Genomic DNA, 22,344 nt, shown 5'->3' on the forward strand with positions numbered 1-22,344 from the left:
GCAAGTATGAAGTCTGTTGGGGATGAGAGAGCTTGGGAAGTGAGTCAGTTGTTGTTCGCTGATGATACAGCGCTGGTGGCTGATTCATGTGAGAAACTGCAGAAGCTGGTGACTGAGTTTGGTAAAGTGTGTGGAAGAAGAAAGTTGAGAGTAAATGTGAATAAGAGCAAGGTTATTAGGTACAGTAGGGGTGAGGGTCAAGTCAAGTGGGAGGTGAGTTTGAATGGAGAAAAACTGGAGGAAGTGAAGTGTTTTAGATATCTGGGAGTGGATCTGTCAGCGGATGGAACCATGGAAGCGGAAGTGGATCATAGGGTGGGGGAGGGGGCGAAAATTTTGGGAGCCTTGAAAAATGTGTGGAAGTCGAGAACATTATCTCGGAAAGCAAAAATGGGTATGTTTGAGGGAATAGTGGTTCCAACAATGTTGTATGGTTGCGAGGCGTGGGCTATGGATAGAGATGTGCGCAGGAGGATGGATGTGCTGGAAATGAGATGTTTGAGGACAATGTGTGATGTGAGGTGGTTTGATTGAGTAAGTAACGTAAGGGTAAGAGAGATGTGTGGAAATAAAAAGAGCGTGGTTGAGAGAGCAGAAGAGGGTGTTTTGAAATGTTTTGGGCACATGGAGAGAATGAGTGAGGAAAGATTGACCAAGAGGATATATGTGTCAGAGGTGGAGGGAACAAGGTGAAGTGGGAGACCAAATTGGAGGTGGAAAGATGGAGTGAAAAAGATTTTGCGTGATCGGGGCCTGAACATGCAGGAGGGTGAAAGGAGGGCAAGGAATAGAGTGAAATGGATCAATGTGGTATACCGGGGTTAACGTGATGTCAGTGGATTGAATCAGGGCATGTGAAGCGCCTGGGGTAAACCATGGAAAGCTGTGTAGGTATGGTTCCAACATTCACTCTTCTTTTCTGAAAACCCATACAAATCTTCACCTTACCCTCCACAAGATAATGATCAGACATCCCTCCAGTTGCACCTCTCAGCACATTAACATCCAAAAGTCTCTCTCGCGCGCCTGTCAATTAACACATAATCCAATAACGCTCTCTGGCCATCTCTCCTACTTACATACGTATACTTATATGTATATCTCGCTTTTTAAACCAGGTATTCCCAATCAACAGTCCTTTTTCAGCACATAAATCTACAAGCTCTTCACCATTTCCATTTACAACACTGAACACCCCATGTATACCAATTATTCCCTCAACTGCCACATTACTCACCTTTGCATTCAAATCACCCATCACTATAACCTGGTCTCGTGCATCAAAACCACTAACACACTCATTCAGCTGCTCCCAAAACACGTGCCTCTCATGATCTTTCTTCTCATGCCCAGGTGCATATGCACCAATAAATACCCATCTCTCTCCATCAACTTTCAGTTTTACCCATATCAATCGAGAATTTACTTTCTTACATTCTATCACATACTCCCACAACTCCTGTTTCAGGAGTACTGCTACTCCTTCCCTTGCTCTTGTCCTCTCACTAACCCCTGACTTTACTCCCAAGACATTCCCAAACCACTCTTCCCCTTTACTCTTGAGCTTCGTTTCACTCAGAGCCAAAACATCCAGGTTCCTTTCCTCAAACATACTACCTATCTCTCCTTTTTTCACACCTTGGTTACATCCACACACATTTAGACACCCCAGTCTGAGCCTTCGAGGAGGATGAGCACTCCCCGCGTGACTCCTTCTTCTGTTTCCCATTTTAGGAAGTTAAAAAATACGAGGGGAGGATTTCTGGCCCCCCGCTCCCTATATATATATATATATATATATATATATATATATATATATTATCCCTGGGGATAGGGGATTAAGAATACATCCCAGGTATTCCCTGCGTGTCGTAGAAGGCGACTAAAAGGGGAGGGAGCGGGGGGATGGAAATCCTCCCCTCTCTTTTTTTTTTTTAATTTTCCAAAAGAAGGAACAGAGGGCACCAGGTGAGGATATTCCAAAAAAGGCCCAGTCCTCTGTTCTTAACGCTACCTCGCTATCGCGGGAAATGGCGAATAGTATGAAAAAAAAAAAAAAAAATATATATATATATATATATATATATATATATATATATATATATATATATATATCCTCTAGGGATAGGGGAGAAAGAATATTTCCCATGTATTCCCTGCGTGATATAGAAGGGGGCCAGGAGAGGATATTCCCTCAAAGGCCCAGTCCTCTGTTCTTAACGCTACCTTGCTAATGCAGGAAATGGCGAATAGTATGAAAGAAAGGTATGGGCCCCTTGTCACTGCTTTGTTATTACAGTAGACTTTATAGTTGCTGAACCTTTTACTGCTTAATGAATTTTACTTCGTCCTTTAAAATTGTGGAGACCATCAAATGGGACAACTGTGGATCATGCGCAATCATATCAAAATTTTTTCCTCCTTCATACCAGTTAATTACCTTCATTTTCAATTCCAAATTAGGCATCTTCTTCAGCTTCTTGCCAGATCTATCAACATGTGATGGGTTTTTCATCTTTCTCATCATCTTCTTTGAGGTTTAATACAAAAATGGTTCAATCCAGTACAAAAACTTGTTATTCACTTGGATAATGCATGCTTAATGAATGGTAACTAAGAGCAAGAATGAGAGAGATGCTGTGATGTACACAATGCTGGGATCATCTGACATTCACTACCATACATATGCAGCCACACTGGCGGACGTATGACCAAGCAGAATTTTCATACTTACATACGTTTCTTATATTAATTTTTTTCCAGCTGTATGTTTGGATGGTTGTAAGTCACACAGGTCATAAGTCAGGGAGCATCAGTATGAAAGCAGAATGTTAAGAAGCTGATAGAAGAAAGCAAAGAAAGACTATATGAAGATTTTGGAAGAAAGTTGATAAAGAAAAGCAAAGTAACAGTAGATGAAGATTTTGCAAGAAAGTACAGAGAAAAGTTTTGGGATGATAAGAAAGTACAATGGAGGGAGGCACAGAAGGAAAGAGGTGGCTTTGTAAGAGTGGAAATGTTAATGTGAGAAGTACCAAAGGGGAGATGCTGAATCAAAAGGAAGTGAAAGGAAGATGGAAAGTGTATTTTGGAGAACTGATGAATGTGGGAGAAGGGGATGCAGCAGTTGTTACACATGCATGGGTATGAAGGATGGAAAGAAGAGGATACAGATGTAAGGGCCTATAGAAAAAAGAGGTAAGAAGGGTAATAATGGCTCTGAAGGCAGGAAAGGCACCTGGAGTGGATGGGATTATGGCTAACATGCTAAAGTATGGAGAAGAAAGTGTGATAGAAAGGATGCATATGATATGAAATTTAGCATGGAAACAGAAGGTTGTGCCTAAGGATTGGGTGAGAGCAATTAGTGTCCCTTTCTCTCTATATATATCTCTGACATCTGTTCCCTTCTGGAACTCTCTCCATGGGGTGGCCGTGGCAACAGAGTCTCCATAACTAGTGAACTCCAGTGCCAATTCTTAGCCTTTTTTACCTCACCCTTAACAGGCCACTGACAGAGTGATAGTATAGTGCAATGTTTGCAGAGGCTCCTCCTTAAAGTTAATACTGAGTACTACTACCTAATGCTTCTATCTAGTATTCCTCCCTACTACTTCTGCCTAATGCTTCTACCTAATGCCCCTACCTAAATGTTTTACCTCACCCTTAACAGGCCATTGACAGAGTGATAGTATAGTGCAATGTTTGCAGAGGCTCCTCCTTAATGTTACTACTGAGTACTACTACCTAATGCTTCTATCTAGTATTCCTCCCTACTACTTCTGCCTAATGCTTCTACCTAATGCCCCTACCTAAATGTTCCTATCTATGGCTCCTTTAAGAGTTGTCAAGTGTTATGAAAGACAAGGAGAGAGAGTATGTTTTTGGACAGAATCCCAGAAGTCCACATGTGGGTGAGGCAGAAAGAAAAGAATGCTACATGGGTCAAAAGAGTGCAACTTGACAACCACTGAAGTGCTGGCTCACTACAGAGCTGTCTCTAACCCTCCTGATACCCAAGTGGGTAGTACAGGTACACACCACTGAATTTCCGGCAACTGATGGTTCGGCACCTTTATTCCAGACAAAATTACATGAGGGAACTTGAAATTACCGCAGCCACCAGACTAGTTTACTGGGTGGCCACAGGTGGCGTTGTGTGTAGGGCGCACTTATTTACATTCTTTACACTGTACTTGTTGGTGGTGATATTGCAATTCTGTGAGATTCTTAGCTTATTTGCATAACTTTAACCCTAGCTATAGCTTCTAATACATATGAGAGTGTCAGTCGTGGTGTCAAACATAAACACCAGTCCATATCGATCCAAGATAAAGTAGAACTGTTGAAAAAATGTACCGTGGTGTTTCGGTGCGTAAGCTGCGTGACATCTATACTATTGGTTCATCAACTGTTTATAAAGAAGCAAAGGGAGAAAATATTGAAATCTTATGCAGACAGTGATTCCACGAAGCAAATGATGATCAGAAAAACTATGAAAGATGGTAAGAGTGCTGAGCACGATCAAGTGATGATGGAATGGTTTCGACAGTGTCATAGTGAGGGAGTGGACTTGTCAGGTAGCATGATAATGGACCAGGCTAAGATGTTCCATAAAGAACTTTAATTACAATGTGAGCATGACTATAGTAAAGGATGGCTTCAAAGATTCAAGAAGAGTCATGGAATTTCCAAGAATACAGTGTGCGGAGAAAAGCAGTCTGCAAACCAAGAAGGAGCTGCCGAGTATGAGGATGAATTTGCAAAACTCGTAGCTGACAAGCACCTCAGTCCTGAGCAGGTGTATAATATGGATGAAACTGCATTATTCTGGTGATGCACACCCAGGAAAACACTAACAACATAAGACGAAGAAGACTCCACAAGATTCAATAAATCTAAGGACAGACTTACCATCTTAGGGGGCTGAAACATTTAACATTTCTTTAATTTAAATTTCTAGCAGTCCATGGTATACTTTAGACACATGGGAGATGTGCAATTAGTGGGTTAGAGGTGTGTTGATGAATCATCATTACGTGACCATGGTTGGTCTTTCAAAATAGTTAATCTTGGAAGGCTTTGGAACCAAGAGTGCCGGAAAATCAGTGGTGTACCTGTACTGGTAACATACTTCCCTGGTTGGTGGTTGCCTACCAACTACTACTGTTCCTTTATTCAAAAGAAAAAGTCCGAAGGATGTATGTATCAATTATAGGGGAATAAGTCTGTTAAGTACAACACAAAAAGTGCATGAAAGAATGTTAACTGATAGAGTGATGGAAAGGACTGAAAGCAGAATAAGTGAAGGGCAACGAGGTTTTAGGAAAGGTAGGGGATGTGTGGATCTGATTTTTGTGGTAAAGATAACCATGGAAAAGTATTTAGCTAAAGGTATGAAGGTGTATGCAGCTTTTATGGATCTGGAGAGAAAGCGTATGACAGAGTCAAGAGGAATGCTTTATGGGGTATGTTAAGGATATATGGGGTTGGGGGATGATGTGAAAGCCTTCTAGAGAGGAGCAAATGCGCAGGAGTGGATGGAGAGTTGAGCAAAAGTTTTGGGATACATGTAGGTGTGAGGCAGGGCTATGACGTCACCGTGGCTGTTTAATATATACATGGATGGAGTGATTAAAGAGATAAAAGCAAAATTAGGGAAAAGGGGTGCAGAGATGGAGTGTGGCACAAAGATATGGTAGATAGTGGCAAGCCTGTTTACGGATGATACTGTGTTGTTTGCTGAGTGAAGAGGAGATACAGAAGGTTGTAAGTGTGCTTTATGATGTGTGTAATCATAGGTGATTGAAGGTAAATGCAAGTAAAAGTAAAGTAATGGCGTTTGATAAGAAGCGGAATGAAATAAAAGATTCTTTAAAAGCATATAGTGAAAAAAAAGTGTACTAAATTGTGCTTTGGATACGAGGGGAAAAGATTGGAAGAAGTATTTAAGAGCTGTCTTGGAAAACTTTGGTGATATGGAAGGAGAGATAAAGAGAGCAGTACAGGGTAGAAAGTCAGTGGGTTCCATAACAGAATAATGAAGCATAGAGGTGTAAATATGGAAGTGAAGAGAGGAATACGGAACAGCACAGACCTCCCAACCCTGACCTGTGCAGCAGAAACATGGACATGGAACAAGTCACAGAGGTCAAGAATCTAGGCTTTGGAAATGAGTTATATGAGGAGAGCATGTAATGTGACCGGACGGAGAGAAAAAAGAGATGAAGGGATGTATGAGAGATGTTGTATGGCAGGGGATGCAAAGGGAATGAATTATGGATTGGTATAATGAGTGAAATGTAATACCTTGAGGTGGTTTGGACATGTGGAAAGTATGCAAGACTGGGAGTTTACAAGAAGAATGTATGATAGTACAATTAAAGGGATTAGTGTGAGAAGAAGACCACCAGTGACATGGGCAAATAGGGTGTAGGAATACTGGAGAAGACCACCAGTGACCTGGGCAAATAGGGTGTAGGAATACTGGAGAAGACCACCAGTGACATGGGCAAATAGGGTGTAGGAATACTGGAGAAGACCACCAGTGACATGGGCAAATAGGGTGTAGGAATACTGGAGGGAGAGAAATGGTGGAAGATTGCATGGAATGGTGTATGTGGCGGAGGCATGTAAGGACAGGGATAAATGGAGATTCTTTTGCTGTGGCTTCCCCTCTATGGGATTTCCCAGAGGGAACAAGCATCAGAGATGTAGATAGATAGATAGGTACCAAAACATATGCCTCTGTAGTTTGAATACTCACCTTTATCTCCTTTGCCTTTATACAGTGGCAATATACAGGCATTCTACAATCCTCAGGCACTTCACCATTACCTATACATACAATGAATATCCTTACCAACCAATCAAAGACACAGTTACCCCTTTTTTAATAAATTCCACTGCAATACCATCCAAACCTTCTGCCTTGCAAGCTTTCATCTTCTGCAAAGCTTTCACTACAAATCAGTTTACCAAACCATTCTCCCTGACCCTCTCACTTCACACACCACCTCAACCAAAATATCCTATATCTGCCACTCTATCATCAAACACATTCAACAATTCTTCAAAATACTCACTCCATTATTACTTGTTATCACTTTCCCTTTTGTCCCCTTCACCAATGTTTCCATTTGTTCTCTTATGGGGAGGTAAAAACAAATAGTGGTGAAATGAGGTGGTGGAGTGAGTATTTTGAAGGTTTGTTGAATGTGTTTGATGATAGAGTGGCAGATATAGGATGTTTTGGTCGAGGTGGTGTGTGAAGTGAGAGAGTCAGGGAGAATGATTTGGTAAACAGAGAAGATGTAGTGAAAGCTTTGAGGAAGATGAAAGCTGGAAACATGGCAGGTTTGGATGGTACTGCAGTGGAATTTATCAAAAAAGGCATTGACTGTGTTGTTGACTGGTTGATGAGGATAGTCAATGAATATATGGTTCAAGGAGAAGTACCTGAGGATTGGCAGAATGCATGCATAGTGCCATTGCACAAAGGCAAAGGGGATGAAGGTGAGTGCTCAAATTACATTGACATAAGTTTGTTAAGTATTACTGGGAAATTATATGGGAGGGTAAAGGCATGTGCAGAGCATCAGATTGGGGAAGAGCAGAGTGGTTTCAGAAGTGGTATAGGATGTATGGATCAGGTGTTTGCTTTGAAGAACGTATGTGAGAAACACTTAGAAAAACAGATAGATTTGTATGTAGCATTTATGGATCTGGAGAAGGCATATAATATAGTTGATAAGAGATGATCTGTGGAAGGTATTAAGAGTATATGATGTGGGAGGTAAGTTGCTAGAAGCAGTGAAAAGTTTTTATCGAGGATGTAAAGCATGTGTACGAGTAGGAAGAGAGGAAAGTGATTGGTTCCCACTGAATGTTGGTTTGCGGCAGGGGTGCGTGATGTCTCCATGGTTGTTTAAATTGTTTATGGATGGGGTTGTTAGGGAGGTGAATGTAAGAGTTTTGGAAAGAGGGGCAAGTATGCAGTCTGCTGTGGATGAGAGGGCTTGGGAAGTGAGTCAGTTGTTGTTCGCTGATGATACAGTGTGGTGGCTGATTCAAGTGAGAAACTGCAGAAGATGGTGACTGAGTTTGGTGAAGTGTGTGAAAGAAGAAAGCTGCGAGTAAATGTGAATAAGAGCAAGGTTATTAGGTTCAGTAGGGTGGAGGGACTAGTCAGTTGGGAGGTAAGTTTGAATGGAGAAAACTGGAGGAAGTAAAGTGTTTTAGATATCTGGGAGTGGGCTTAGCAGTGGATGGAACCATGGAAGTGGAAGCAAGTCACAGGGTGGGGGAGGGGGCAAAGGTTCTGGGAGCAGTGAAGAATGTATGGAAGGCGAAAACGTTATCTCGGAGAGCAAAAATGGGTATGATTGAAGGAATAGTGTTTCCAACAATGATTTATGGTTGTGAGGCATGGGCTATAGATAGGGTTCTTCGGAGAAGGGTGGATGTGTTGGAAATGAGATGTTTGAGGACAATAATTGGAGTGAGGTGGTTTGATCGAGTAAGCAATGAAAGGGTAAGAGAGGTGTGCGGTAATAAAAAGAAAGTGGTTGAGAGAGCAGAAGAGGGTGTATTGAAATGGTTTGGTCACATGGAGAGAATGAGTGAGGAAAGATTGACAAAGAGGATATATGTGTAAGAGGTGGAGGGAACAAGAAGTGGGAGACCAAATTGGAAGTGGAAGGATGGAGTGAAAAAGATTCTGAGTGATCGGGGTCTGAACATACAGGAGGGTGAAAGGCATGCAAGGAATAGAGTGAATTGAAACGATGTGGTATACCGGGGTGGACGTGCTGTCAATGGATAGAACCAGGGCATGTGAAGCGTCTAGGGTAAACCATGGAAAGTTCTGTGGGGCCTGGATGTGGAAAGATAGCTGTGGTTTCGGTACATTACACAACATGTTTTCTTTTCCTAGCGCTACCTTGCACGCATGTGGGGGTGAGGGGGGTGCCATTTCATGTGTGGTGGGGTTGCGACGGAAATGGATGATGAATTCAGCATGTATGAATATGTAAATATGTATATATGTATACGTCTGTGTATGTATATGTATGTATACGTTAAAATGTATACGTATGTATATCTGTGTGTGTGGGCGTTTATGCATATACATGTGTATGTGGGTGGGTTGGGCCATTCTTTCATCTGTTTCCTTGCACTACCTTGCTAACGCGGGAGACAGTGACAAAGTATAACAAAAATAGAAAATAAAAAATATCTTTTCTTCATACATATTTGCTATTTCCCACATTAGTGAGGAAGCGTTAGGAACAGAGGTCTGAGCCTTAGATGGAAAATTCTCACTTGGCTCCCTTAGTTCATTCTCCTTTCGGAAAAGTAAAAACTGAACAGGAGGATTTCCAGCCCCCCACTCTCTCCCCTTTTAGTCACCTTTTATGAAACATAAGGAATACATGGGAAGTATTCTTTTTTCCCTATTCCATAGATATTTGTACATCTACATACATTATTCTCCAAGGATTCACTATTCCTTTATTTGTCTTCTAGTTTTTTCTAACCAATTTGTTGCTTGATTTATCATATGGATTATCTTTATTAATAACCTGATTTTACCAAGTTCATTCTTTATCTTAACCATTTTGTGTGTTTTCACTGCTGTTCTATTCTTGTTTCTACCAGCACTTCCCTTATTTAGTTCTCTCATTAAAACGATTCCACTGGTTTGGTGCTTCTTTAGTTGAGACAATCTTGTACTCCTCTTTTCATTAGGGCAGCTGGTGGGATATCTGATCATTACCTAGTGGTGAGGGTGAAGAATTGAAGAGGCTTTTGGAAAAGGGGAAATGATATGGGTGAGAAAAGGGTGGTGAAAGTAAGTGAGCCTGGACATGAGGCATGTGTGAAAAGATGCTATGAGAGATTGAGTGCAGAATGGCAAAATGTGAGAGTATATGAAGCTAGAAAACAGGGTGAGGAATGTGAGGTATTAAGGAAGCAGTGTTGGCATGTGTGAGAGAAGTCTTAAGCATGTGAGAGGTTGGCAGGATAAAAAGGGCAGTAAGAGGTGTGATGACAAAGATAAGGGAAGGGATGGGGGTTTTGGTTGGGGTGGAAAAGGAAGCAAGTTGCAGGGTGAGGGAGGCCTGAGGGGAAAAGGTGATGAGATTTAGTTGGAGATGAGCGGTGCAAGCAGTGGGCACTGTATAGGCGTGGGAGCACAGGATAGGGAAGGGTTAAGCAGCACCCACACGAGAGAGAGAGAGAGAGAGAGAGAGAGAGAGAGAGAGAGAGAGAGAGAGAGAGAGAGAGGAGAGGAGAGGAGAGGAGAGGAGAGGAGAGAGAGAGGAGAGGAGAGGAGAGAGAGAGAGAGAGAGAGGAGAGAGAGAGAGAGAGAGAGAGAGAGAGAGAGAGAGAGAGAGAGAGAGAGAGAGAGAGAGGAGAGAGGAGAGAGGAGGGAGAGAGAGAGAGAGAGAGAGAGAGAGAGAGAGAGAGAGAGAGAGAGAGAGAGAGAGAGAGAGAGAGAGAGAGAGAGAGAGAGAGAGGAGAGAGAGAGAGAGAGAGAGAGAGAGAGAGAGAGAGAGAGAGAGAGAGAGAGAGAGAGAGAGAGAGAGAGAGAGAGAGAGAGGAAATACAAAGGTATTAATGACAAAAGTGCAAACTTGAGGGGCAAATGTTGATGCAAGTGCAAAGTATTTCAACCATACATTACAATATTGGCAAAATGATCACAATAACTACTCACATAAAAGACTGCTAGTTCTAAAGAAAAAATTTACCATCCAGAGGCTAAAGCAGAATGTGATCTACATAATCATAATTAACTGCAAACTTACCAGCTCCAAAACCAGCAGAGGATCCAAATGGTGTAGAATCTGGTTCTGTTGTGCTGCAAAAACAGATATGATTTTTAATTGTTGCTAAGGAGGTATGATCAAATCATATTCCTTGAACAGGTACATGAATCTCTCATCTGATAAACTGATAGGGAGAAACACATGAAACTCCTAGAATGTTGTTCCATGAAATGGTCTAAATCTTATAATCTTTCTTTCATTAAAGAAAAGGGATGAAAAAGTACTTCCCACATATTCCCTGCATTTCAGGGAAGGCAACTAAGAGGGGCAGAAGGAGGGGAAGGGCCTCATCCTCCTTGAAAACTCAGGCTGGGGTGTCTAAATGTTTTAGATTTAACTAAGATGAGAAGAAAGGAGAGATAAGTAGTATGTTCGATGAAAGGAACCTGGATGTTCTAGCTATGAGTGAAACGTTCAGGATAAGAGGGAAAAATTAATTGGGAATGTCAAAGGGAAAATGTCAGAGGTTAGTGTGAGGGTGAGTGCTATAGGAGGGGTTACACTTCTACTGAAGGAGTTGTGGGAATGCATGAAGGGGTGAAAGGAAGAGTTCAAGATTGATGTGGGTACAATTAAAAGTGGATTACGAGAGTGCTCATGTACCTGGCCACGAGATGAATCATGAAGTGAGTTTTTTAGTGCAGATGAGTGAGTATGACAGCAGTCTTGAAGCCAGAGATCAAGTATCGGTGATGGGTAATTTGAATGCGAAAGTGGGTAATGTGGCACTTGAGGGAATAACTGAGAGCATGGGGTTTTCTGTAAGGTGAACACCAATGGTGAAAAGCTTGTGGAATTGTGTGCTCAAATGGATGGGTGATTAGGAACACCTGGTTTACAAAGAGGGACATAAATCAGTTTACATGTGTGAGTAGAAAAAATGGTATAGGCATTATTGGGCTACATACTAATAGACTGGAGTGCAAGAGAGAGATTCTTGGATATGAATGTGCTGAGAGGGTCAGTTGGGGGGCTGTCTGATCATTACCTGGTGGAAGTAAGGGTGAAAGTTTATAAAGGCTTTTGGAAAAATGGAAATAACATGGGTGAGAAGAGAGTGGTGAAAGTAAGTGAACATGGAAAGAAATGTGTGAGAAGAAATACAAGGAGAGATTACGTGTAAAATGGCAAAGCATGGGAGTAAATAAAGCTAAGGGATGGCAGGTACTTAGGGAAGCAGTGCTGCAGGTGCATGTGGCTTAAGAAAGGTAGGAGGTGAGTAGGGGTAGTAAGAGAAAGAATGATGAAGTAAAGTTGCTAATGAAAGAGAAAAGAGAGACGTATAAGCAGAGCTTACTGGGAAGGAGTGTAAAGGTGCAGAGGTCGAAAAAGTGGATAAATGAGAGATAGGGTGGATGAGTATCAGCAAACTTCATGAAGAAAAAATGTTTGGTATGGTGGTTAACTGAGAGAAAAGCAAGAGAAGAAATGTAAACATTGGTGAAAGTATCAAAAGGGGAAGTGGTAACAGGCGTGACGAGGTGAAGAGAAGGAGAGAGTACTTTGAAGCACTGATGAGTGTGTCCAATGATAGGGGTGGCAGATGTAGCGTGTTCAGGTCAAGGAGGTATGCAATACGAGTCATGGCAAATGGTTTGGTGAAAAGAGAAGAGGTGGCAAGATGAAATATGGCTAGGCAGTTGGAGTGAGTAATACTGCAGTTGAATTTCTTAAGAAAGGAGGTGACTGTATTACGGATTGGCTAGTTAAGATTTTCAGTGATTCTATGCATCATGGTGATGTTCCTTAGAATTGGTGGAATGCATGTATAATACCATTGTAAAAAGGCTAAGGGGAGATGAAGGTGACTGTTTGAATTATGGAGGTACTAGTTTTCAAAGGTGATAAAGGGGATAAAGGTGTGTTCAAATTACAGGGGCATATGTTTGTTGAGTATTTCTGGGAAATTATATGGGAGGGTATTGATAGAGAAGGTAAAGGTATGTATAGAGCATCAGATTGGGGAAGAGCAGTGTGGTTTCAGAGGTGGTAGACGATGTGTGGATCAGGGGTTTGCTTTGAAGAATGTATGTGAGAAATACTTTGAAAAACAGATGGATATGTATGTAGCATTTATGGATCTGGGGAAGGCATATGGTAGGGTGGATAGAGATGCTTTGTGGAAGATTTTAAGAGTATATGGAGTGGGAGGTAAGTTGTTAGAAGCAGTGAAAAGTTTTTAAATCTGGGGAAGGCATATGGTAGGATGGACAGAGATGCTTTGTGGAAGATTTTAAGAGTATATGGAGTGGGAGGTAAGTTGTTAGAAGCAGTGAAAAGTTTTTACCAAGGATATAAAACATGTGCAAAAGTAGGAAGAGAGGAAAGCGATTGGTTCCCAGTGAATGTCGGTTTGTGGCAGGGGTGCATGATGTCTCCATGGTTGTTTAATTTGTTTATGGATGGGGTGGTTAGGGGGTAGAATGCAAGAGTTTTGGAGCGAGGGGCACGTATGCAGTCTGTTGTGGATGAAAGGGCTTGGGAAGTGAGTCAGTTGTTGTTCATTGATGATACAGCACTGGTGGCTGATTTGTGTGAGAAACTGCAGAAGATGGTGACTGAGTTTGGTAAAGTGCGTGAAGGAAGAAAGTTGAGAATAAATGTCAATAAGAGCAAAGTTATTAGGTTCAGTAGGGTTGAGCGATAAGTTACTTGGGAGTTAAGTTTGAATGGAGAAAAACTGGAGGAAGTAAAGTGTTTTAGATATCTGGGAGAGAATTTGGCAGCAGAAGGAACCATGGAAGCGGAAGTGAGTCACAGGTAGGGGGAGAGGGTGAAGGTTCTTGGAGCGTTGAAGGATGTGTGGAAGGTAAGAATGTTATCTCGGAGAGCAAAAATGGGTATGTTTGAAGGAATAGTGGTTCCAACAAACCACCTCACTCCACATGCTGTCCTCAAACATCTCATTTCCAACACATCCTTCCTCCTCCACACAACCCTATCTATCGCCTACACCTCATAATCATATAACATTGTTGGAACTACTATTCCTTCAAACATACCCATTTTTGCTTTACGAAAAAATGTTCTTGCCTTCCACAAATTTTTCAATGCTCCCAGAACTTTCGCCCCCTCCCCAACCCTGTGACTCACTTCCACTTCCATGGTTCTATCCTCTGCCAAATCCACCCCCAAATATCTACCCTACTATAACCTTGCTCTTATTCACATTTACTCTCAGCTTTCTTCTTTCACACACTTTACCAAACTCAGTCACCAGCTTCTGCAGTTTCTCACATGAATCAGCCACCAGCGCTGTATCATCAGCGAACAACAAATGACTCACTTACCAAGCTCTCTCATCCACAATAGACTGCATACCTGCCCCTCTCTCCAAAACTCTTGCATTCACCTCCCTAACAACCCCATCCATAAACAAATTAAACAAATATGGAGACATCACACACCCCTGCCGCAAACCGACATTCACTGAGAACCAGTCACTTTTCTCTCTTCCTACTTGTACACATACCTTACATCCTCGATAATAACTTTTCACTGCTTCTGGCAACTTCCCTCCCACACCATATATTCTTATTACCTTCCAGAGAGCACCTCTATCAACTCTATCATATGCCTTCTCCAGATCCATAAATGCTACATACAAATCCATTTTTTTTCGATGTATTTCTCACAGACATTCTTCAAAGCAAACATCTGATCCACACATCCTCTACAACTTCTGAAACCACACTGCTCTTCCCCAATCTGATGCTCTGTACATGCCTTCACCCTCTAAATCAATACCCTTCCATATAATTTCCCAGGAATACTCAACAAACTTATACCTCTGTAATTTGAGCACTCACCTTTATCCCCTTTGCCTTTGTACAATGGCACTATGCATGCATTCCGCCAATCCTCAGGCACTTCACCATGAGCCATACACACACTAAATATCCTTACCAACCAGTCAACAACACAGTCACACCCTTTTTTAATAAATTCCAATTCAATACCATCCAAACCCACCGCCTTGCCAGCTTTCATCTTCCGCAAAGCTTTTACTACCTCTTCTCTGTTTACCAAATCATTATCCCTAACCCTCTCACTTCGCACACCACCTCGACCTAAACACCCTATATCTGCCACTCCATCATCTAACACATTCAATAAACCTTCAAAATACTCACTCCATCTCCTTCTCACATCAACACTACTTGTTATTACCTCCCCATTAGCCCCCTTCACTGATGTTCCCATTTGTTCTCTTGTCTTATGCACTTTATTTACCTCCTTCCAAAACATCTTTTTATTCTCCCCAAAATTTAATGATACTCTCTCACCCCAACTCTCATTTGCCCTTTTTTTCACCTCTTGCACCTTTCTCTTGACCTCCTGCCTCTTTCTTTTATACATCTCCCACTCATTTGCACTATTTCCTTGCAAAAATCATCCAAATGCCTCTCTCTTCTCTTTCACTAATAACCTTCCTTCTTCATCCCATCACTCACCACCCTTTCTAATCTGCCTACCTCCCACGCTTCTCATGCCACAAGCATCTTTTGTGCAAGCCATCACTGCTTCCCTAAATACATCCCATTCCTCCCCTACTCCCTTTATGTCCTTTGCTCTCTCCTTTTTCCATTTTGCACTCAGTATCTCCTGGTACTTCCTCACACAAGTGTCCTTCCCAAGCTCACATACTCTCACCACTCTCTTCACCCCAACATTCTCTTTATTTCCTGAAAACCTCTACAAATCTTCACCTTTGCCTCCACAAGATAATGATCAGACATCCCTCCTGTTGCACCTCTCAGCACATTAACATCCAAACGTCTCTCTTTCACGTGTCTATCAATTAACACGTAATCCAATAACTCTCTCTGGCCATCTCTCCTACTTACATACGTATACTTATGTATATCTCTCTTTTCAAACCAGGTATTCCCAATCAACAGTCCTTTTTCAGCACATAAATCTACAAGCTCTTCACCATTTCCATTTACAACACTGAAAACCCCATGTACACCAATTATTTCCTCAACTGCCACATTACTCACCTTTGCATTCAAATCACCCATCACTATAACCCGTTTTGTGCATCAAAACTGCTAACCCACTCACTCAGCTGCTCCCAAAACACTTGCCTTTCATGATCTTTCTCCTCGTGCCCAGGGATATAGACACCAACAATCACCCATCTCTCTCCATCCACTTTCAGTTTTACCCATATCAATCTAGAGTTTACTTTCTTACACTCTATCACATACTCCCACCACTTCTGTTTCAGGAGTAGTGTTACTCCTTCCCTTGCTCTTGTCCTCTCACCAACCCCTGACTTTACTCCAATAACATTCCCAAACCAATCTTCCCCTTTACCCTTGAGCTTCGTTTCACTCAGAGCCAAAACATCCAGGTTCCTTTCCTCAAACATACTACATATCTCTCCTCTTTTCTCATCTCAGTTACATCCACACACATTTAGACACCCCAATCTGAGCCCTCGAGGAGGGTGAGCACTCCCCACGTGACTCCTTCTTCTGTTTCCTCTTTTAGAAAGTTAAAATACAAGGAGGGAAGGGTTTCTAGCCCCCCGTTCCCATCCCCTTTAGTCGCCTTCTTTGACACATGGGGAATGCGTGGGAAGTATTCAATCTCCCCTATCCCAGGGATAAGGAGAAACTTGAGCATATATATGAATAGCAGATATGAGTGAGGTACTGCAGAAGTTGGTGTTTGAGTCTGGAGGAGAGTAAGTATGAATAAAAGCAAGGGCATTAGGTTTAACAATGCAAAGAGAAAGGTCAGCTGGGGTGTGAGTTTGAATGGTGTAAACTTGGAAGAAATTAAATACTCAAGACACCTGGGAGTAGATATGGCAGTGAATGGAACTATGGAAGCTTAGGGTAGTTCAGGGTGGGTGGGGGAACAAAGATTCTGAGAACATTGAAGAAAAGGGTGGGTGGGGGAACAAAGATTCTGAGAACATTGAAGAAAAAGCCCCTCAAAAAAGGATCTTGTGATAACATCATGACCCTTTGAGAGAGGGGTCCTCAGGTAATTAAAAGTAATGAATAAATATATATGGCATTCCACGTGAACCTGGTAATTCAAAGAAAAATGCAAAATAGATTTTCAATTAACTTTTTAAGCACACAATGCAAATCAAATCACTGGTATGTAAGTGTGAGCTTTTTCATTTACACAAATTACCTAAGTACTCCTTCTGGGTGTTTTGCATGGTATGGAGAAAAAATAGTTTACGTGAGGCTGGCATTACAATGGAATGCAATACAGCTGATGAAGGGAGCACTACCAATACCTGTTTTAACCTAAACTGAGTGTTTGGAAACTATCTACTCATTATTTTCCCACTTCAAACATGGTCAACTAACTGTGAGACTCAATAAATACTTCTAAGCAAGTGTCAAATGAATAGCTAAAATGCTCTGGAAACAAGAAAAATGTTTTCTATAAACATGTGCATTTATGTTCAAACATGCATCCATTCTTTTATTTCTTATCTATCAATTCCATTCTGTAAGATGATTAAATAAAGGTGCCAGGGATAATCCTGCTCATTCTTTCCTGCTGTGTGTAAAGCTATGGTATGAGCATTTGTTCAGGCTATTATCAAAATATTTCTATTACAAACTATGTCTTTTACATAAAAAAAACACCAATATAGAAACTACAACAATTATATTACCTTGGGGTGGAAAATGGTGAGGCACCTGTTGCTGAGGTCTGTCCAAATACTGATCCACCACTTCCACTGCTGAATCCTGAACTTGTGGTGGGAGGAACTAATAATGATGACCCAGAAGACTGTGTAGATGAACCCCCAAATATTCCCGAGCCTTGTGATGCAGGGCTACCAAATAAAGAACTAGACTGTCCAGTGTTGCCAAATACTGATCCTGTTGTGGATGAAGTTCCAAAGAGAGATACTGATGGACTCTGAGAGCTTTGTCCAAATACAGAGTTAGAGCTCTGTGGAGATGTCTGCCCAAAAGCTGAACTCCCTGAAGATGTTGTTGTAGTTGTATTTAAATTAAAGCCACCAGAAGAACTTAAGGAGCTAAATGCTGAACCTGAACTTGATGTCGTTATGGCCCCAAAGGCTGAAGTTTGGCCAAATGTAGCATCTGAAGAAGTAGAAGTAGATGCACCAAAAAGATTGCTTGATGATTCAGTTGATGGTGTACCACCAAATATGGAGTGATCAGATGAAGCTGCACTGGACCCTGAACCAACTCCCAATGATAATGCACCAAATATGTTTCCATTTGAAGTTGTGTCTGAAAGTATTCCTCCACTTGATGCTGAAGATGTGTTAGTAACAGAAGTTCCTGTGTGACTGCCGGATGTTGTAGGTGTACCACCTACACTATTTCCTTTAGAGGCTGTTGTTATACTCCTAAAGATACTTTTAGACGATGTTGTTGTTGTTGTACTTCCAAATATATTTTTTGATGAGCTAGTAAAAATTCCTCCAGATGCTGTAGATACACCTCCAAATAGAGGAGTACCTACAAATAAGCTCCCTTTAGATGTCGTTGATACTCCCTCTAATGAGCTTCCAACAGTAGAAGTCTGTGTACCTCCAAACAAACTTCCAGAATTAATGACTGATGAACCTCCAAAGACACTACCAGTTGTTGTAAGCACTGAAAAATTTTTTGGAGGCATTGAAGATGTCTTATTTCCAAACAAACTAGATGTTTCTTTCTCTTGTGTCTCCTCAAGCACATCATCTGATGAAGGTACCTCTACTGGCTCACTAGTGATTACACTGCTTTCTGATTCATGAGAAGGGAGAACGCTAGAGACAGAGATAGCTGATATCAAAGACTCTGGAGCTACAACTGCAGTTGAGATTTGCTTTTCAAATATGCTCGCATTTGATGTTTCTTGTCCTTCTGCAGAATCAGAAGCACCTGAGGAGCTGGCATTATCTGCTGCAATAGCAGTATTTGAAGCTGTGTCAGAATCTGCTGATGTTGAAGAAGCTGTGTCTGAGTCAGATAGGGGAACTTCAGGAGTCACATGGAAAAAACCTGAAGCACTTGTTGTTGGCAAGCCAGGGTTAGAAAACAGTGTACTGGTGATAACTGGGGAAGAGACAGGAGTAACATCAGATGCTCCAGGTATTACACTACCAAAAAGATTGCCTGTCTTTGGTGGCACAGCTAAAAATGAAGATTTTCCAGTCAGTGAGTCTTCAGAGCAGGTGGCTGTTGTAGAAGTAAGCTGATCACTGGAAGATGTGGCTGGCTTGAAAGCAAATGTCATATTACTAGTTAAAGTACTAGAAACTGAGGGTTTAGGGGAAAATAGGCTACTTGAAGTTACACATGTCTGAGAAGTCTCTGTAACAACTGACAAAGATGATGCACTTGTAGATAAAACATCAGTGGATGGTGGCTTAAAAATCAAACTGACAGATGCAGGAATATTTGATGACTTTGATACCTGAGCAGAGCTGATGGAAAAAGTGCCAGCTGCAGCAGCAGAAGAGGCATTGCTGGGAGGAGAAAATGGTGTGAAAGGAAATGAAACTGAAGATGATATAGTTGTTTTTAATGAGGGAACAGAAGAAGGAGGTTTAAAAGAAAAGGTTGGCATGGGGGCAGTCACTGCATCTGTTTTCTGAGCTTTGGCAATATCAAGAGAAGCTGAGTTCACACTAATCTCACTTCCAAAAATTGAATCATTATTAGATACAGCACTCAGGGATTTCGTGTCAGCAACTGTGGTTGTAGGTACTTTAGACACCAGTGAAGATAAGGCCAACAATGGGCTTGCAGTTGTACTTCCAACTTCCTTGCTGTCTGGGGTCTGAGGTGGAGTTATATCTTCATACTGAGGGGTACTTATACTATCAGTGCCAACTGACTCGATCACATTTACATTAGTACCACTATCAGCTGCATCAGTAGTTGACAAACTGGATGCTTCATTCTCTAACAATAACATGACAGGGAATGAGCCCCCATCTGATAAAGCAGTGGAGGTGGCTGGTAAAGTTTCATTATGCTCAGGTACAGTTACAAACTGACTTGATGTATCAACTGTAGGTGTCAAGTTTGCATTTAGAGGCAAACTTCCTCCAGTAACTGATGGTCTTGCAGCTGCAACCACATCAATCACAGATGCATTACATTTTTGAAGTGGAGTTGAAAATGTTTGAGGTCCAAATGATGCTGATGAGTTTTCTGTCCAAGATGAGAAAGAATGTTGCACAGGAAGTGATGTAGATGGTCTATCAGGAGAATTATCTTGAGTGCATGATGAAGAACGTTCAGGAGAAGTGAGATCCATCTTGGGGAAGGCCAAACATTTTCTGTTGAAAAAAAATGTTTTAGTTATTTACAACGTATATTCATCAGATGATGGTGCATGGTAAGTGAGAATTTAGAATATGAGATGTCAATGAACTAAACCTGGAAAATGAAGTGGAAAAGGTGAACCAAAGAATGTTTCTGTCAGCCTGGATGTGGTTGATAGGCTCTGCTATACTTATTTACAATCAACTCATGCCTGATTTCCATGAAAGAGTTCCAGTGTTACTCCAGACCATTCTAATGTTCATGCAGCCCAAGGATGCATAACTTCCAGCAGCAAGAAAATGTAGACTCCTTTTGGAGAGATTAGTCTTTTGATGAGACCATACTCCCAATAACAAAGCCTTGCCAGAGGTGACTTTTCACTTGCAGTACAACCTCAAGAAGTACTAGTCCAGTAACATCAAGTTCTGGTTTCATTCAACTATACATGAAATCTTGATATTAGATGTAGGCAAGCTTGGATGTTTGTCTGTTCCTGATGCTTCCTCATTATGGCAAGAAAGGTGACTGTGTATGAAATAAATTTTTGAATGTTGGTACCATGAAAAAACAGGATGAAATGTAAACAGCTCTGTAGTAAGAGGAGACAGTTCTGCTAATGCCACCCTTAATCCTTCTGGATCTGTGGATTTCTAAAAGGTCATCTCCTACAACAAGCAAATCTTGACCAAATCTGAAATCCTGAAAAATGTAAGTTTTGAAGTATAGAAACTTTTCTGCAGGGCACAGTCTCCATCCTCTGGAGGTTAGGAACCTCTTAACCCAATATCTTTATGGTGAAGTACAAACCTCTCATCCTGCAGTAATCACCTACTACGTAATTAATGATATATATCAGCCTGGGTCTGTCTTTTTACCAATTAACAAACTTAACTCAGTGATGTGGTTATTGTCCCTGGGTCATTATTTGTAATACACCTTATTATGCTAAAAGAAGAAGAAGAAGAAAAAACATACATCATTCCAATAGTGGTCACCACTGGCTAAAGGGACTTTAAAAAAAAAAAAGAAAAAAAAAAAGGAAGGGCAAGAAACACAACCAGAAAAATGCTTGCAGGAAACCATCTGAGAGAATTTTCACATTTCAGAACTTACATTTTTGAACAGAGATAGTTTGTCCTACAACCATGAGAGAATACCACAAGGACCTACCTATAAATACCTACCTACCTACGTACAGTGAGATTTTGCCGTGATGAAGGGGCTATCATGTGGTGCTCCTCGTACTGCTTCCCTGTTGAACTATTCTGGTTTCTCTTAGTCTCCACTCTATTACTTATTTCATATCTTGCTCGCTGGATAATGCTGTTCTTAACCTATGAAGTAACTGTCCTCTGATCTTGTCTTCAACCAAGAGTACAACTTTCTTTTGAATATTTCTGCAGTCACTCCATTTATGTTTCTTAGTTTTGGTACTGAATCAAATAATCATTTCCAGTTTCCTTGTTGGGCATTCAAATATTTTTGCCTCAGGGACTTTGCAGCATGCTTCCACGTTTTACATCTGATTTGATGATTCTGTATTTACCTTACTGAGATGCTTTCAGTTTTAGGGTGTTGTTTTATACACCTATATGTTGCCAGGCATATATAATAATCATGTCTTTCTCTCATCTTTCTAAACAGTGTAATTCATGTTCTTTCAATCTTTCATGTTAGCTCAAATGCTCTTGTCTACTGACTTTGCTTGTAAAATGGTTCAGCATTCTCTCTTACAGTACTACTTATTTCAAAATGGGAATTGGCAACCATTCAATACTGTAGTATTCAATTTTACTTCTTGAATATACAATAAATGTTTAAATAAGTTTTATGTTTCTAGTTGCAAAAGTTCTTTGTATCATACCACATATTTCAGCTTGATATTGCTATCTTATCAATACGTTCTTTAAATTCAATTTTTTTCATTTCTAATGATTCCAAAATCTTTCATTATTTCTCCCCCTGTAGGGTTACTATATGCAGGTACTAAAATACTCTTATATGTCCCACAACATATTTTTTCAAATTTCTCCACTAAATTCCATTGGGACCTCTTCTACCTATTTGTATATTGCATTCAAATCTCTACATTTTTCCTTGATCTTCATTTTCAACTGTTTTATCCACTATCATGTCACCTGAAAAATATTAAACTGTTTTCATTTACACAGTTATCGGTGTAAGATATCATAATGACAAATAGTACTGAGGCTAATACAGTTCCCTATGGGGTA

General features: G+C 41.0%; 1 protein-coding gene across 1 annotated transcript in view; it reads right to left on the bottom strand.

The window, feature by feature from the left end:
• Nup214 (nuclear pore complex protein Nup214) overlaps positions 1 to 22,344 on the bottom strand; it is a 380,758-nt gene that overhangs the window by 87,545 nt on the left and 270,869 nt on the right. Inside the window, exons 14-15 of the mRNA XM_071662750.1 lie at positions 17,488 to 20,124; positions 10,815 to 10,867 (exon numbers count right to left, since the gene is read on the bottom strand). Of these exons, the coding sequence (XP_071518851.1) occupies positions 10,815 to 10,867; positions 17,488 to 20,124 (2,690 nt within the window). The remainder of the gene's footprint in view (positions 1 to 10,814; positions 10,868 to 17,487; positions 20,125 to 22,344) is intronic.

This window comes from Panulirus ornatus, chromosome 6 (genome assembly GCF_036320965.1).
Source record: "Panulirus ornatus isolate Po-2019 chromosome 6, ASM3632096v1, whole genome shotgun sequence".
Taxonomy (NCBI): domain Eukaryota; kingdom Metazoa; phylum Arthropoda; class Malacostraca; order Decapoda; family Palinuridae; genus Panulirus; species Panulirus ornatus.